At 39.3% G+C, this 17,177-nt stretch overlaps 1 protein-coding gene across 3 annotated transcripts; it reads right to left on the reverse strand.

Moving 5' to 3' along the window:
- Positions 1-2,325: 2,325 nt before the first annotated feature.
- Positions 2,326-15,293, reverse strand: LOC137879526 (LIM domain and actin-binding protein 1-like). Of its 3 annotated transcripts, XM_068720298.1 has the most exons (10): positions 15,215-15,293; positions 12,171-12,311; positions 11,835-11,880; positions 8,319-8,720; positions 5,819-5,873; positions 5,471-5,568; positions 5,184-5,262; positions 4,938-4,969; positions 4,694-4,827; positions 2,326-4,554 (listed from the first exon to the last, which is right to left on the reverse strand). In XM_068720298.1, exons 2-10 carry the CDS (start codon positions 12,287-12,289, stop codon positions 3,468-3,470), a joined length of 2,052 nt encoding a protein of 683 aa, XP_068576399.1. In that variant the 5' UTR covers positions 12,290-12,311; positions 15,215-15,293; the 3' UTR covers positions 2,326-3,467. The 3 variants fall into 3 exon arrangements, with proteins under 3 accessions (XP_068576399.1, XP_068576401.1, XP_068576400.1); XM_068720300.1 differs by lacking the exons at positions 11,835-11,880; positions 12,171-12,311; positions 15,215-15,293 and adding an exon at positions 9,747-9,830; XM_068720299.1 differs by lacking the exons at positions 11,835-11,880; positions 12,171-12,311; positions 15,215-15,293 and adding an exon at positions 9,628-9,740.
- Between the last annotated feature and the right edge of the window lie 1,884 nt (positions 15,294-17,177).

Here is a 17,177-nt window from a genome sequence, read left to right on the forward strand (position 1 = left end):
AGTCAACACGAGCGGATTGTCTGGAAGCAGCAATAGGTGGAGCTTTCAATTCTCATATAATGGTGGATAATTTAATGAATAATAATGCATTATATTTGAATTGTTATATTTTGTGTGTAAAATCTAAAACTGCAAAATAACCAGTGAAATTTCTCTGTCAGATAAATGTAGTAGTACTACTCTGAAGTAGAGGAAGTACACAGTATTTTAAGTTGCATAGTTTTTAAGGGCCTTTTGTAAATTATTTTGGGGTACAATGAGTTTCGATAGTAACATAATTCAATCTTTTTCATACCTTTAGTTGGGGGCCACCAGGCCCAGGTTGCCTGCCTAATGGTGAATTCTGTCCATTGTGTTTATTTAATGAATCAAAGTGTATTTCACTGGTGTTTCTGACTGAGTAGCCGCAACTTGGGTGTGACACAACTATGACATGGCAGGTGTTATTGACCAAGAATTCAGCCCATTCAGAACAGGCATGCTTTGAACGAGTACTGCACTAGTAATATTAACAGGGTTAAAAATCCCAATTCCTTTTGAAGATGAATATCATGAATAAGATGAATTTCGGAAAATCTTTCAAACCTATTTAACCATTTTTTTTTAAATATTAGCTATAATAATATAATATGAACCATATCCATAATTCAGTTAAATGTGAGCTTTTTCCAAATGGATGGGATTAATGAATGACACCCATAACAGGACATACAGTGCTGTGAAAAAGTATTTGCCCCCTTCCTGGTTTCTTATTGTTTTGCATATTTGTCACACTTAAATGTGTCAGATCATCAAACTAATTTTGATATTAGACAAAGATAACCCGAGTAAATACAAAATGCAGTTTTTAGATGATGATTTAATTTATTAAGGGAGAAAAGCTATCCAAACCTACTTGGCTCTGTGTGAAAAAGTAATTGCCCCCTAAACCTGATAACTGGTTTTGTCACCCCTGGCAGCAACAATTGCAATCCAGCGTTTGCGATAACTGGCAATGAGTCTTTTATGTCGCTGTGGAAGAATTTTGGCTCACTCTTCTTTGCAGAATTGTTTTAATTCAGCCACATTGGATGGTTTTTGAGCATAAACAGCTTGTTTAAGCTCACGCCACAGCATCTCAATCAGATTCAAGTCCAGACTTTGACTAGGCCACTCCAAAACCTTCATTTTGCTTTTTTTGAGCCATTCAGAGGTGGACTTGCTGGTGTGTTTCGGATCATTGTCCTGCTGCATAACCAAAGTGCGCTTGAGCTGGAGGTCACGAACTGATGGCTCGACATTCTCTTTCAGGATGTTCTGGTAGAGAGCAGAATTCATGGTTCCATCAATTATGGCAAGTCGTCCAGGTCCTGAAGCTGCAAAGCAGCCCCAGACCATCACACTATCACCACCATGTTTTACTGTTGATATGATGTTGTTGTTATGAAATGCTGTGTCAGTTTTATGCCAGATATAACGGGACGCACACCTTCCAAAAAGTTCAACTTTTGTCTCATCAGTCCACAGAATATTTGCCCAAAAGTCTTGGGGATCATCAAGATGTTTTTTGGCAAATGTGAGACGAGCCTTTGTGTTCTTTTTGGTCAGCAGTGGCTTTCGCCTTAGAACTCTCCCATGGATGCTATTTGTGCCCAGTCTGTTTCTTATTGTTGAATCATGAACACTGATCTTAACTGAGGCGAGTGAGGCCTGCAGTTCTTTAGATGTTGTTCTGAGGTCTTTCCAGACTGATTCATGTCAGTTACTTTGTTTCTCATCTGTTCTTGAATTTCTTTACATCACGGCATGATGTGTTGCTTTTTGAGATCTTTCAGCCTACTTCACTTTGTCAGACAGGTTCTATTTAAGTGATTTCTTGATTCAACAGGTCTGGCAGTAATCAGGCCTGGGTGTGGCTAGTGAAATTGAACTCAGCTTTCCAAAAAAATCACAGTTGATTCATGATTTATCAAGGGGGGGGCAATTACTTTTTCACACAGGGCCAAGTAGGTTTGGATAGCTTTTCTCCCTTAATAAATGAAATCATCATTTAAAAACTGCATTTTGTATTTACTTGGGTTATCTTTGTCTAATATTAAAACAATTTTGATGATCTGAAACATTTAAGTGTGACAAATATGCAAAACAATAAGAAACCAGGAAGGGGGCAAATACTTTTTCACAGCACTGTACATTAGGAAAGATAATATTCTGACTATAGCCTGCAAGTGTAGAAATGTGAAACTCCTGTGAAAAAGTGCACTAATCAGGAAGCTGGTAGCTCTGTGGCTATAGTATCTGGTTAATATGTGAGCTCAAGTAAAAATCCAGATGGACTGCAAAGTCTGGATTTTCTCATTTATACATTTTTATTGTGTTTCAACAACAGTTCAGACTGTAATGCCCAATGTGTCATTATACAAATCATTAAAAAATATATTCGGCAGGGCAAACATATATTCCACGGCACATTTTAAAATACAAAGTGTTTTACATATGAAGTGGATCACATTTGAAAATGTTAAACACACATCCAAAAGGCCCAAAGAGATGATTTATTTGCTATTAGACTGAGAGGATAACTATCAGTAGAAACCTTGATTAATCATATTTTCTCCTTTTATTGTAGTTATGGTGATCAGAATAGTTCAGCAGCAGGTTTTGACCAGGACCAGAGAGTCCCCTGCAGGATAACGTTATTAAGGTTTACTGACTCGTCTGTTTGTATATTCGGGTGCTGGGTGAAGTTATGGGCTCAATAACAGTGAAAGCAGGAGACTGCATAGTATATGCTCTATAGCATTTAAACATTACCAGTAACTGTGAATAGTAGTAGTAATTGCGGTTTGCTAAACCCTATTCCGGAGCATTGTCATTCAGGTTCTGTTTAGCTTTTTCTTCAATTTACAATTTAAAATAGTCTCTGCATTTGACCCATCCCTGTATCAGGGAGCAGTGGGCTGCCCATGACAGGCGCCCGGGGAGAATTTGAGAAATTGAGGCAATATGTAAAACTCCAAACTCCAAAAGGCCAAGACATTTACCCTCTTACAAATACAGTACTGGTGTGTGCTTTTTGGTATAAGATATTTAGGTATTTTAGACATAATGACTGTTTTGCTGGATGCAGAAGGGTTCTGCCTGTCATTAACAAGCACTTAAAGTGCTGCATAAAGTATAATGTTTTTTTGGACACACCACCTGCGAATAATACGCCACTGATGGTGCCTACTTTCCAGTATAATCAGGAGTAATATAAAAGCGTAATTAGATGTACAGTATAATTAAAATATACAAAAAAAAATCAAATATTTGTACTTTAACCATTAAAGGTAGTTATTGCAATATAAATGCACATACACACACCTATTACACGTTTTTTAAACCTCTCCTATAACACTAAAATCTGGCAAAGCTACATTTGTGATCTACCTATAAACTGAGAAAGTGTTATATGGTGGATGGACGTGACAGTAAGACTGTCTTTCCTATGAGTCAGAGTCCTCCTCCTCGTCATAGTAGCGGTTCCTCTTGATTATATCCTCTGCACTCAGCTCCTCTGCATCACTTCCTTCCTTGTCTTCCTCCCAGAAGCCCACATCCTGGGAGGCGCGGTTCTGTTTTGGCTGTAAAGGTGGAGAAGAGGACGGGGAGATTTCTGGGGAGATGCTTCTAAGAGAGCCTTCTTCTACTGCCATCTTCTCTGCTGCTGCCTTTCCTCTCTTCTGCACTTGTTTGTCTCTTTCTTCTTGTTGCTCTGTCTCCATGTCCTCCTCTGAGGTGGCCTCGCTTTCCTTTGCTGTGTCTTGGCTCTGAATTTGAGGCATCAACTTCTCTTTTTTCTCCTGCTGTTTCCCCTGCTGAAGCTCCGGCTTATTTTCCTTGGGTGGTTCTTCAGATGCGTGTTTTTCCTCGAATGACGCTCTCCATTCCAGCAGGGATTTGAGAGGGCGACGGGGTTCCCTGGGTCCCAGACTGTTTGCGGGGCTGGGTTTAGCTGCGATTGTAAAAGGCCGACTGCGCTCCTTTAGAGAAGAGCTCCTCCTCAGGCTCTTCAGTTCAGCTCGATCTGAGCTCTGGAAGGATGATGGCACCTCGTCCCCTGGGGGCCACTTGGCTCTCCACGGTCGGCCTGAAGAAACTCCCTCCGTGACTGGACTAAGTGCTGTCCCAGACTGGTCTTCACCAGCTGGGGGAGGCCAGGCGATTCTTAGCCTGCGTTTCTCAGCCAGCTTCTCTGTAGACTCGAGCTTCTCACCAGACCTGGCATGTGTCTGCACACGTGTCTCCAGTAAGGCAGTCAGGTCTGTCACCTTAACCGGTGGGGATGCTTCAGCAGCTGGGGTCTCCTGTTTGTCTGAGATACTCTCAGCTGGATGAGCCACCACTGCTGGTTCCTCTTGTTCCTTTGGCTTCACCTCTTCCTCACCTTGGTCTCCATCGTCACGAGGCTCCCAAAGCTCCTTGTGAGGCCGATGGCCAAAGCCCTCATCGTAGTTGCCTTTAGCTTTAAACAGCTGGCTGAAATGGGGCTTGCAGTAGACGTTGCCATGCAGAGAGGCAAAACTCCCAAGACTTGAAATAGAGAGCAGCAAAGATATTATTCAGAAAATGTCCCTTTCTGTGGTTCTTGAACAGGCAGCCACTGAGGAGGCATTTTAAAATTCAAAGACATGATGAAAATTCAGGGAATATGCAACAGTGCAAGACTAACCTGAGCGTTGTACTGCAGTGAACACAGCGGAAGCAACCTTTGTGGTAGACATGCTGAAGAGCCATCAGTCTCTCCAGCGGGTACACAGTCTTTAGACAAGCGACGCAAGTCTCCCTCACCGGTGGGCTGAACTTCTACACACAACAATAGTAACATATATCCATAATAAACAAGGGTTGAATTCAGACTTTTCTCTTGATGATTCATGCATGTCTCCTGCTTGTTGGTGTGATGACAGACTCACCCTTGATGCTTTAGGTTGCTCGCTGCTCTCCCCTGAAACAGACGAAAACACTTCAGTCACTGTTGTACCTCAGAAGCCAGCTGAAAAGGTCAATCAAACCAAACTTTACCTCATTCTAGGTGCTAAAGTTATTTGGGTATATTAACACTGTAGTCAATGCTCTATTTCTCACTTTATATTACACGTAATACTGTATCAAGAACATTAATATGGGAACATGTCCTCGGAGAATCCACTAAGACTCACCATTGCACTCAGGTGCAGGATTCTGGTTCTGATTTACTGGTGCAGTTGTTTTAGGAGCAGGCACTTCTGGGGCCAGACCCTGGAGGAAACACAAAGTGAAAGAAGAGGGAAACAAACATTAAACACCCACTGTTAACCCGTAATTTATAACACATATTAAAAACTTAAATTAAAATGTTTGGACATTTTCACAACATTTTTATATTTATATATATTTATATTTTAGAGAGATTATTTTTTTGTAGTTAAATGTTTTGAATTCAGCTCCTATTTGAACATGAACTCACAGAGCGAGAGGTGCCTTGTTTAGAAACAGCAGCCTGGTATTTGGCCATCTTCTCCTTCATGGATGTGGACTCCAGTACTCTGTCATGCACAGACAGACCTAAAGCAAAAGAGATAATTAATCACATGTAATGCTTCAACTGTATTCTGCAGTAAACTCAGATGAAATCTATGGCTGCATTTCCCTGAAACAGCAAGTGATGGCTTTTCAGTTTAAAAGTGCTGTTCATGATCCAGTTGGGGCACATACTATTGTGTTCCTCGATACAAAACTGATTGTAACACAGTAGTTTTGGGATTCAAGGTTAGGCACTTTAGTTATTCAAAGGGCTGTGTGTATTTGTCTTTACCACCATGTTGGTCCATGTCCTCTGATGAAGTACTGCGTATCGTTGTCCTGCCACCCTGTAAGAGTAAAATGATGGTTGGAATCAGAGGTTCAGTTTGCAAAACTGGTGCTGTAAACTTGTATGCACCAAGTACACCAACACTGTTTCCTATCCTAGCTGTAGTAAGTTTAAGTTTTACTGCCTCCCTATCTTCCAAATAAACCATTACTCTCATATTAAATAAAACAGAGACTCTTTGCATTTACATTTCTATATCTGATTTAGAGTTAAGACCACCATACTGCTGTGATGTAGAGGCCATAATAGATTTTTCTATTGCAATAAAGTGAACCTACATAGAAAATTGAATTTTACTTGTCAATATTGTTTATTTCTATTACTTGTTATTTCCCAGCAATGTATAGAATAGATGTTTACTGAAATAACATATTGTGTAAGTGGTTCAGTTTGTGTATGATTAAATCCCAAAGGACACTATTCTTGCCTCTGTCGATTAGTGTAAAGGGCGATAGAGAGGCAGAATTAATTATTTATGAGACAAAGATTTTCAGATATTAAGGTTTAAGTACACGTTTCACAGCCTGTATGTTCCCTATATGAATATCACAAGTCATCAGGACAGGTGTAAAAGCATCCCACACAGGTAGACAGATAGAAGAGATTAAGTGGTTGTGTTCTCATAAAAGTATAAACCCCCAGATTTCCAAATTAACTTCAAATATCTTCCATTGTTTCAGGTATTGTCCAGAATTATTCTTGACATGTGAAGCTTCAGGTACATTATGTCCTGACTCCATATTCTACCTCTGACACGGTGTCATAAGCAGTTCTTTATTACATACTTTCCAAAAACACAAAACTACAGGCTCCATCTCAGCAACACTCAGCCACAAACCAGGTCTAGTACAAAAGTCACCCGTTGTTACCATTGGCCAGTTTGAACTCTGTTTCCAGCACAAAAATCTGCATCTGCATGGACAGCCACAAAGATGCCTTTGACCTGCAGTCCAAAGAAGCAAAACTATTCCATTGAACTTTACTAAAAGAATGAAGTCTGTGCGAGTATGCCCACGTGTTACCAATGCTAATGTGTTAACCGTTTGGACCAATTAAAATAACCCATTGCTTCAGGCTGCTTCACTGGGACTGTGTGGTCCTGTTGTGCCACCATCTTCCTCAGCCACCTAAATACAAACACCAACTGCATTATACAACACTCATAACATCAGTTAGACGAGGGCAAGGGTGCATTAACCTACAGAACTTGTGATCACTGAATAAGAAGAGATTCAACCTTTCCAGTCCGTACTGACAGAGTAAGTGTTACAACACTCCTAGTCTTTCCTGTAAATGTTCACCAGTAACTTTTACACTTCTTCTTTCATAGTGACGTAGTGGCGTTAGTCATACTGTTCAGCAAATTTAAAAAAAACTGAAAGATATATAAAAAATATTCATGTTGGCTTGAGTATTAATATTAATTTATGAGGTGGTGTGACGACTGCTGCACATATGACATAAAAACTGGGAAATCAAAACCTAAAACTGAAGGCCAGGACTGTTAAATATCCAGGATACACCTGCGGCTAAAGGAAAATTAGATAAAGCCAGTTGCTCCTCAGAGCTGATCCTCTGAAGTAAGAAACAGCCCTGGGTCAGGAATGTTCCGGCATTCCTCTGTTATGGAAGGTAAAGAGTGGAGAGCTTGTTGTTTTGGGCTGAGAGGGAGAGAGACACTGAGAGAGAGAGAGAGAGAGAGAGAGAGAGAGAGAGAGAGAGAGAGAGAGAGAGAGAGAGAGAGAGAGAGAGAGAGAGAGAGTGGAAGGGAGAGACAGAAATGGGTGGGGGGAGAGACAGGCCTAAATCCAGGTGGAACAAGACTACTTCAAAAAATACAGGGAACAGAGAGAACTATGAGGGGTAAGACAATCTTAAACACATAACTGTGATTAGCACTGATAATTTAGGGTCAAGGAAAGGAGCTTGGCTTTAACTAACGAGTGACTTCTTATCGCTCTTTAACATGTGTTAACTAATTACATAGTCCCAGATTCACAATAAAAATAACACTACCAATCACTGCGTTCAGTTTAGTATCAGTTACTTTTAATTTGCTGTAGGGCGGGATAATTAGTGCATAACAAGCCTTGTAAATTAGGATCAAAGTGGTTACGAGTTCCTTTAAAGTTGGTAATTAAAGCAGCTTCAGGTTATGCAACATAAAGTCAACCACATGTGAAAAACATTCTCCCTTTTTGTCTAAAGAAGGGTTCAGAAAATGTATTTTACAGGGCTGACCAACACCAGTAATCCCAGCCATTAACATTGTGGTTACAGTTAATGCCTGAGAAACATGGCCAATAGATGCACAGCTGTCAAAGCTGGCAAACACAAGAGACTAGGAGCCTCATGCAAACAAATGTGATCTTAATTAATTTTGCCAGTTTTGTGGGTACTTAAATCATGTGTGAGAAGAGAAAATTATTTGATCTGTCTGTACCTTGCTCATGGTATTCTCTCCTTTCTCAAACTTCATCTTCAGGTTAGTCAGTGGCACTCTGGGTTTTTCATAAGAGGCACGGGGGCTGGTTGGAACTTGCTCATCAAGCTTTTCGGGTCTTTCATGGTGGGTCAGCTCATCCCTGTCCATCCCTCTCTGCTCTTCACCTTCGGATGCTTCTGGAGCTGCTGCGGGCTTCAGGACACGACTGGCTGGTCGCTGACCTCCCTGATCAGTCGGCAGGCCGGGGCTCTTTAACGGAGGATGGGGCTCGGTGATAGAAGCAGGCCTGGCCAGAGCAGGAGGTCTGCAGTGAGTGCTGGACTGGCTTGGAGGCTCCCAGCGCTTCTTCAGAGCACTGATGTTACCTAACCGCAGTGAGGGTGATGCACTCTCAGCAGACTGTGAGCAAGACAAGAAGAGATTCAAAATTAAAAGGGAAAAGGATTTCACAAACACTCCCAAAAAAAAGCAACAGTATACTTTCAGTTCTTCTTCTTTTCATTCTCTTCATGGGCTGAATTATGAAAGTATTTCCATTTGGCAACAAACAGATCACAGCTCAAAGCCCTATTCAGCATGATGGAATAAAGGAAATGCCAGAATCTGAGCTGGGCTTCACTGACAGATTAGGCGAACAGCTGTTTAAAGTTGGTCCAGGAAGTTGTTGTTTTGCTGAAGGCAACGACTGGCTCAAGATGGATATGGCTGAGCTGAGCATGCAGGCAGACTTTTTTTCAGCTGCATTCCTTTCCACATGACAACTTCAACTTTCCCAAAAAACACTGAGGAGGGCTCTGCTCACCACTCAGCCATTCATGACAATAAAACATGCTCAACAGCAAACAGAACAACAGGAGGCACACTGCTGCCGTGTGACCGCTGGGAACTTCCTTAAGTATAAAAGAGGAATGACACGTGGAAGAAAGAGGATGTGGATATGTGAATAAATCTCTCTCATATAAGTAAACTAATCTGCTACAAAATATTAGAAGCATGTCTCCATGCTGAGGTCTGTGGGAAAAAACATTATTATATTATAAAAAACACAATTCCTCACAAAATATTGTTTGACTCAATTTAAAAATTATTTGATATGAGAAACAAACAACAAGACTCAATTAGTCTCAAAAAGCCTTAACTACATAGCGTATGAGTACATCAAACTAAATCTGTTGCATCTACAAGTAAGTTATATGAACATGCACAAACACAGACAAACAGATGAAGATGAAAGAAATAAGAACATGAAAATAAAGTACTGAATAAAAGGGACAAAAACCTCAAAGTGCACAAAGAACTAACGCACAATTACTGTCTTTGTGAGGCAAGTCCAGGGTGAGCGGAGAGAACTGGACAGTGACAAGATTGTTCCCGTTTTTAAGCAAAAAGACAAAAAGAGAAACCTCTGTGAAAGCGTTGGATTACCCAAACGAGGTGTAACCACAACTTGACAGCAAGGAAAGTGAGAGTCCTTTGGTTGGTCCTTTTTTTACAAGTCAGTTTGTTGAATCTCCCAGATGTTTGCAGCTAGACAAAGTCTTTCTCGTTATAGCTCGTTGCCCCTTTAACACCAGAAAAGAGAATGAAAGAGAGAGCCAGAATAACCAGGAAACCAGAGCAGGAAATGATACATTCAGGGAAAAGTTAACTCTTTGTTTGCTGTGTCGGCTTTGACATTTTTCCACTCACAAAGTAAATCTGAAGATAATGGCACTTCAAACTCTCAATACAGAAGGAACAAAGGTTTAAGATAACGCAAAACAATTACACAAAATATGCTTACAAACATTGAGCCGTTTTATACAGAATTTTACCACTACTCAGAACTCAGATACAGGGAGGTTGTAAAATACAAACTCCAATGACAGATGCTAAATGAAGTCCAGATCAGGGCAGCGTCAGAAGAGACACATTACAAGCAAAATGTTTGGAATTTCTCTTGGGGGGGCTATAGCTTTCTCAGCTTTAAAAGTATTCACGAAATATTTTTAACTATACAGACTAAAATTTGGAATCTATTTGTTTCACACAAGTTAAAATGTTCTACAAATGCATCCTGTTCAAGCTGGAGATTAATCTGACTTGATTGATGGGAGTGTTAAAGCCAACATATAAGCATAAAAAGGCGATAAAACACGTTGTAGAAGTGTGAGTGCAACCCTACAATTCACTCATAAAGATGCCTTGAATTTTCCAACATATTTCTTACTGAGGACAGCCAAACTAACAAAATCCTGGAAAGACGGAGCACTGTACCAAACCAAAGTTATTCGTTATTAGTACAAGTGATGTCCAAAAACTTCATAATAATCAATAATAGGAAGGAAAAGCAGCAACTCTTCACATTTGAGAAGATTGTTTTGATATTTTAAAACGTGTTTAATGCTGTATCTATGTAATTTATCTAAAGAACTAATGGTTTTATTGTCATGTTTGAAAAGTCCCCCCTTCCCCCAACTCCCAACTCCCTCTCTCTCTCTCACCCACACCGCACACGCACACGCACACACACACAGACAGACAGACAGACAGATGGTCTTTTGCGCTGCTCATTCAAACTTGTGTTTATTCTTGAATATTTGAACTGGACTCCCGTACCCCTGTACCAGTGGTATCAGCTCATTTCCACACATACTATTGGTTATTGAAAATCATTACAAACTATGAATCAATCACACTAAGATTTCTATAAAAAAAATAAAAAATAAGGACCTGACAACCTGAACTTATGCAGAGAAATATGCCTTCAGAGCATCTTTTAAGTTCTATTCTTTAAATGCTGCATGTAGTTACGCAGGAAAGTTTCTTTCACAGATAATACGTTCATAGCAAGTTTCTACTGGAATAAGAAACACAAACAAAGCCTTCTTGTCATTGTCATTACCAGCCAGATTGTTAAACAAAGAATACAGGAGCTTACAATCTTTTAAAGCAGCTGGCTCACACAAACAATGGCCACATTCCATGCATACAGTATACATTCACAGCAATATTACCTTATATTTCCGCATGATATGAGCTGATCAGTTACTCATTTAATCTCAGTCCTGCTTTGTTTATGCGTCTTTCACACTGACAAAGCAGCTCACCTACAGTTGGAGCTACAAAGAGCATTTCAAGGGGATTACACTGAAGTAGGATTATGGGTTTGATAGTCTGCCCATCTCAACAAGTGGCCTATGAGAGGTCCGCCAAGACAAGACATATTGCCCAGACACTGTGTTGGCATGGTGAGTGTGTGTGCAATAATTAGTTTAGCTCCACCAGCTACTGAGCAAATGAAGCAAGACATGCAGCAAACACACACTTCATTTAATCATGTAGTTTGCTAGGAGAGTCTTATCAAAATGCTGTAAACAACATGCATCATAGATTTTGATTTTCATGTGAGATATTTTGTCATTTGTATATCAATTTCAGGAACAGCTTTACAATACTAGTTCACAAACCCCAAGAAATGTCTCTTAACTGAAATAAAAAAATGTCTCCATTATTCTTTGCAGTTATACTTACTCCTTTTTTCTTCTCGGTACTGGCCACCTCAGCAGCTCTCTGGTACCTGAGAAAGAGAGACGCAACACTGACCTCTGGTGACTCAAAACCAAAACAAGAATCAAACACTGTAAAAACAGAGATTTTCATAATTTTTGGATTTTAGTATTTTACGTGTCATTCAGCTCATAGCTTGTTTAGATACAGTTTTAGACATATTCTCTATTCTCTATTCCAACTGTCCAACGTCTTTTCAACATAATATCTGTAAGAAAGCTGAGAGAACCGAAATTCTCGTGAACAGCAAGACCAAACACGAAAACTGAAAAAAATGACTGAAAACCAGGTGTTACTCACTTGGAGAAGCGTTCAGCAATGGCATTGTTTTTCCCTCGGCCGCTGAGTGACAGCTCCTTCGCAGTGACACGCAGGGACTGTGCCGCCCAGGACCGTCGATTGAATGGACCACTTTCCATCTCTGGCAGCTATCTAAAATACCTGAAATACAAACACAACCTTATTACAACACCTATTGTAACTCTTCACTTCCAAATTATTCCCCAAACCTTTACCGGAGAAAACTAAACTTCAGACATGACGTCACCTTCTGCTGAGCCCCATCCTGGATTTGAATTTGTTTGCATCTTGTACTCAGAAAATAAGATCGTCCTCTCCATCCCCTAGTCTGCATTTGTTTAACAGTCTACTTTTGATCTGACTATAGAATCATCTGACATCTACAAGATGTGGTTTAGGGGATTGAAACCGCCATTCTGAAAGTGCTGCAGTATCTATCTGCTGTCTGAGATCACTGACTTGCTCGTTTGTAACAAGATCTCCATCAGTTTACCTCTTGTCACACCAAAACACTACCTGACATGCATACCAAAGAGTGGTTGACCATGTTTATAATCATACAGTTATGCAAACCAGTCGACATGTTCAAACTTGCATTCCGACCCGTGCCGCATGATTACAAGATGGAAACACAAGTGTGAGCACATTATCATTATGAAAGATTAACTCATCATAAGTGACGTTCACAAAAGACCAGAGAAAAGCAGCGCCCCACAACCGTACTGTATAACACACAGAGTATTTCTTTAACTTCACTCGAACAAACCTACACTTAAATATGGGCGACAGACCAATCACAAGCTTGTTATGCAGTTTCTGTGTCTGGAGAGACTGTCAGACCATGAATACTCCTTACAGCGCTTAGACAGTATAATACAACCATGTGTTTAAATCACCACTGTCCGCAGCAGACTCAATAATCATTTATCAAGCACCTATTACACTCAGATGCAAAGCGATACTGGTGACAAGTAGAGTGAGGACTTTGGACTAAACTGAATTTCAACGTAAACATTTGTTTTTTTAAACTGTTAAATGTTAAATCTGGCTGTATTACAGAGTTGGGCCTACCCGTTTGGATAAATACAATATGTAATTATATATAGAATTACATATTATTACTTTAATGTATTGGCAAGTGTTTGTTTTTTGGGCAGAAGAAAATATTAGTAAAACACAACAATATTAAGAACGGTCCGTTGCTCAAGCACTTTTATTAGGTTTCTTAATTCGGAATAGTTTGGGACGGTTTACTGTTGCTACAGGCTTTGAGGTCTCCCCTTGTCTGTTGATTAGTTGCATGTTGTGCTGTGTATAGTTATTATTAAACGGGTTCCTGGGTTTTAAGCGCAAAAGAATTTAACTTGATGGCCATGCTGAAATGATTTGTTAACTTCTTCTTTTCTACCTGTAAGTAGACCTGTAAGTCCTTTTGCAGGATATCAAGCCAGCATCTTCATGACAGGCAGACAGGGACACACCCTGAACAGGTCAGCAGTCCATTAAAGGGAAAACACAATGGGAGTGAGGTTAGAGTCTTTTGCATATCCTCAAACTGTTAAAAGAAGCCAGAGCAACAAAAAAAATAAGGGAGAACACATGAACTCCCTATAAAAATGACATGTGGTGAGAATCAAAACTCAAGTTTATCTCGCTCATTCATCAGTGCACAAAGAGAAGAGCAGAGCTGAACAGGGCTGTCTGCTGAAAACCAATACACAGCAGGAAATACTTGTGATTATTTTAAATAAGAAGTAGGGTGGGGTCATAGCATGCTTTTCCTGTATGTGAAAACAATCTTAGTGCTTTACATTTTGATTCTCTTTTGTATTACCTTGTTTAGAAACCTAAGAGAAAAGACAATAAATTGCCTTCTGAAATTACCAATTTATCTCTAGGTCACAATTCAAATCAAATGAAAAACTACACAAATCATTACACATTTGAATTTACATCTGCGTGTGCAAAAACCTTTGCAAGTCCAAGAGATAATAGATAGATTTGCATTTACATATAATTGGTTTTGTTAATGCTACTTATTTAGAGTCATAGTTTGCAGTACTACTAATAATGAGCATTTTATCATTTTTGTATGACAGCAGGTTAATTTAATCTTTTATGAATTGCCACACTATCAGCTTCACATTGCACAAAGGATTATTTGCTTTACCTCCCCACATCCTGGCGTGATGGCATTCATTTGGAGAGAATACTAACTAAAACGTAATGAATCAAAGGTAACAACGGTGACAAAATGTAAACAAAGGTGGTCCTGTTTCAGCCAGTAGTAAGGTACACGGAAAGTGATGCCTTACAACCACCAGAGGCTATCTGATATGCGCTTTTAACATCAATCGAAACCACAGCATTTAACTTCGTCTCCGTCATTTGTTATCAGTGAAAGGTGGGTACTGACCTTTAACCCTCGATTTAAGCCAAGTCTTCCTGAACAAGTAACCAGAACACAGGCAGATACAGTATGACTCATGAGTAAGGAGGAGTCCGCATTGCTTAACGCATGATTGACCAAAGACGCAATTCTAAAAACCAAAAGCACAACATCTGTTGTTTAAATGGAAATAATTGAGTTTGAGCCGACGAATCATTCCTGAGACAATACAATAAACAGACGTTTAACAACGTGTGTTGAAGATCGGCAGCGTTTCTCAGAGGCCAACGTGGTATTTGGAATAGTTTAATTTCAGGTGTGTAACACCGTAAGCGCTTGTAGAAAACGTATGTGACGTAAAAGCCAAACTGTAGATATAATTTTAGTATAGTGTTATAGTTATACAGTAGTAGTAGACTGAGGAATAAAAATTTAAAACATAAGCCTACTATAACGACACAGCAGCCGGACTGGTTTGACATCTATTATCTCGATAGACAGTGAGTCCTCTGGAAGCACGAGTATGTGCGATACAAATCAATCTAAACAACAGGCTCGTTGAAAATTTCAAAATACATACATTTGGTATTTTTTACAGCCCTGGCTCGAGTTATTTGCACATATTTTCACGCCCTTGCTTCGAGTTGTAGCTTACCTGTGCGAACTTCCGTTGTCACTCTTTCTGTGAAACCTTGAGACACCTGACACTAGCTGCCACCGCTGCGTCACCGCCCGGTGAGGTGGAGTGAACAGAAAGGTGTCATGGGAGTGGAAGAGCTGGGTCATGTGCTTGTTTTGCACCAATGACCTTAGGTATTGCATTACCCCTACCTGGTACATTTATGCCGGTATGAGCGCTCGGGTGCGCCCACCACTCACCCACCCACCCAAATTCCTGAGAACAACAGGCGATACTCATTCACTTTTCAAGTGAAGCGAATTCGCTCTCGTTTTCTTACTAGGTTAAATTAAAAGAAAGTAATCATAATAAACTCTATTTATATAAAATATTTCATCAACAAAATGGAGCTCGAAGTGTTATACAAAAAATGACATGATACAATCGTTACATTTAAAAAGATACTTTGGGTTCAGACATGCTCCTAAAGCAAAAATGACAATGTAGGGTGTGTAAGGGTCATTACTTTTCAATAGACTCCATGTTGCCTGTAGAACAATACACCATTCCAAATAATAGTAGGCTACCTCTGTGAGATCTTGCATTATTCAATGTAAATGGGAATAAAATAGATAGTCACTGTGCATGGTGCATTGGATGTTTGTATTACATTTGCATTCTAAATAAACCCAGCTGGGTGGTGTCAGAAGGGAGTTATAATAGGCCCCATTGCACACTATGATGAGCTCTATGCAAACTAGTTAAGTGCACACACTAACACACACACACACACACACACACACACACACACACACACACACACACACACACACACACACACACACACACACACACACCATTAGGCGTATTTATTTTACCAACAATGTGTTATTACAGTCAAATGAGTCACTTCGGTTATTGTGTTGGGAAGAGCTCTCTTAATTTGAAGAACTTTGTAAGACCAAGAAGTTAAGTCAATGAAAGAGTGGCTTAATTAAGAATTAGTTTTTCAAATTCAAGGTTTCACTGAATCTCCCAGTTAACCAAAGGAACACACATCTGTCCAGTGTTCTACATAACCTAATGAAACAATATGTTTATACATATATGTAAACATAGAGACAGGGGCATTTTTGTCAAGTAACCCAATTTACAGCTGTTGCTTATTTAAAAACAACATAAATAAACATATTTAATTTAACTTAAGAAATCATTGATGACATATATTATATGTTTTATAATATGATATTATATTTCCAAACTGATAATAATAGTATTATAAACTGTCCACATCACTAAGGCATGACAGTAATGTGATACCCTGGGCAATTTTAATGTTTTTTACACCACATATGGAATACACTTATCAGCTGATGAATTGATTTGAATTTCCTTGCATATAAATAAAATCTAGGATGTATATTTCTAATTAGAAATGATCCATTATTCTAATTTATTGGCCGGCAAAATTTGATGTTGAAACGCAAAGAACTCAAAATCATTCACAATTTTTGAAAAGACTTAACTCTTGTTTTTCAGTTGCTTTTCAGTGTTCTGACAATGGATTGTTGCTATGTTGAAATGCTTTCAGTATCATATACAGTCTTATGAAAGATTTATGAGGCCAAAATGTCCATTTACTTCTTAGACAGACCCTACTAAGTGTTTATTCTGTAGAGAATAGTGAAAGGGGGTTGATTTTGAACATGGACAGAATTTAATATGACTTCATGGATACAACTTAAAGCATATTATTTATTTACCAGGGACAGTGCACATTTCTCAACATTTCAGTTTCCACCTTCATGTTAATGTGGCAGAGTTAGCAAAATAGCTTATTTTCATCCGTAGTCACTACATAACCTTATCAATACAATATTCAAGCAAGCACAGTACAACACAATACAATACAGTAAAATACATAAATACAATCCAAAAGCAGATATGTAAAGATACACAATCAATAGAAGAGCCTATTTCAAAATTCAAATTCAAGGCC

Source organism: Cebidichthys violaceus, unplaced genomic scaffold, assembly GCF_023349555.1.
Source record: "Cebidichthys violaceus isolate CVI_PGR_0920_01 unplaced genomic scaffold, fCebVio1.0.p SCAF_25, whole genome shotgun sequence".
Classification (NCBI taxonomy): domain Eukaryota; kingdom Metazoa; phylum Chordata; class Actinopteri; order Perciformes; family Stichaeidae; genus Cebidichthys; species Cebidichthys violaceus.

Coding starts and splice junctions, on each gene's coding strand:
- LOC137879526 (XM_068720298.1), bottom strand. CDS start 12,289: ATGGAAAGTGGTCCATTCAATCGACGGTCCTGGGCGGCACAGTCCCTG. Junction 8,721..11,834: donor GTACCGAGAAGAAAAAAGGA/GTAAGTATAACT, acceptor TCTTGCTCACAG/TCTGCTGAGAGTGCATCACC. Junction 4,828..4,937: donor AGCAACCTAAAGCATCAAGG/GTGAGTCTGTCA, acceptor TGTTGTGTGTAG/AAGTTCAGCCCACCGGTGAG.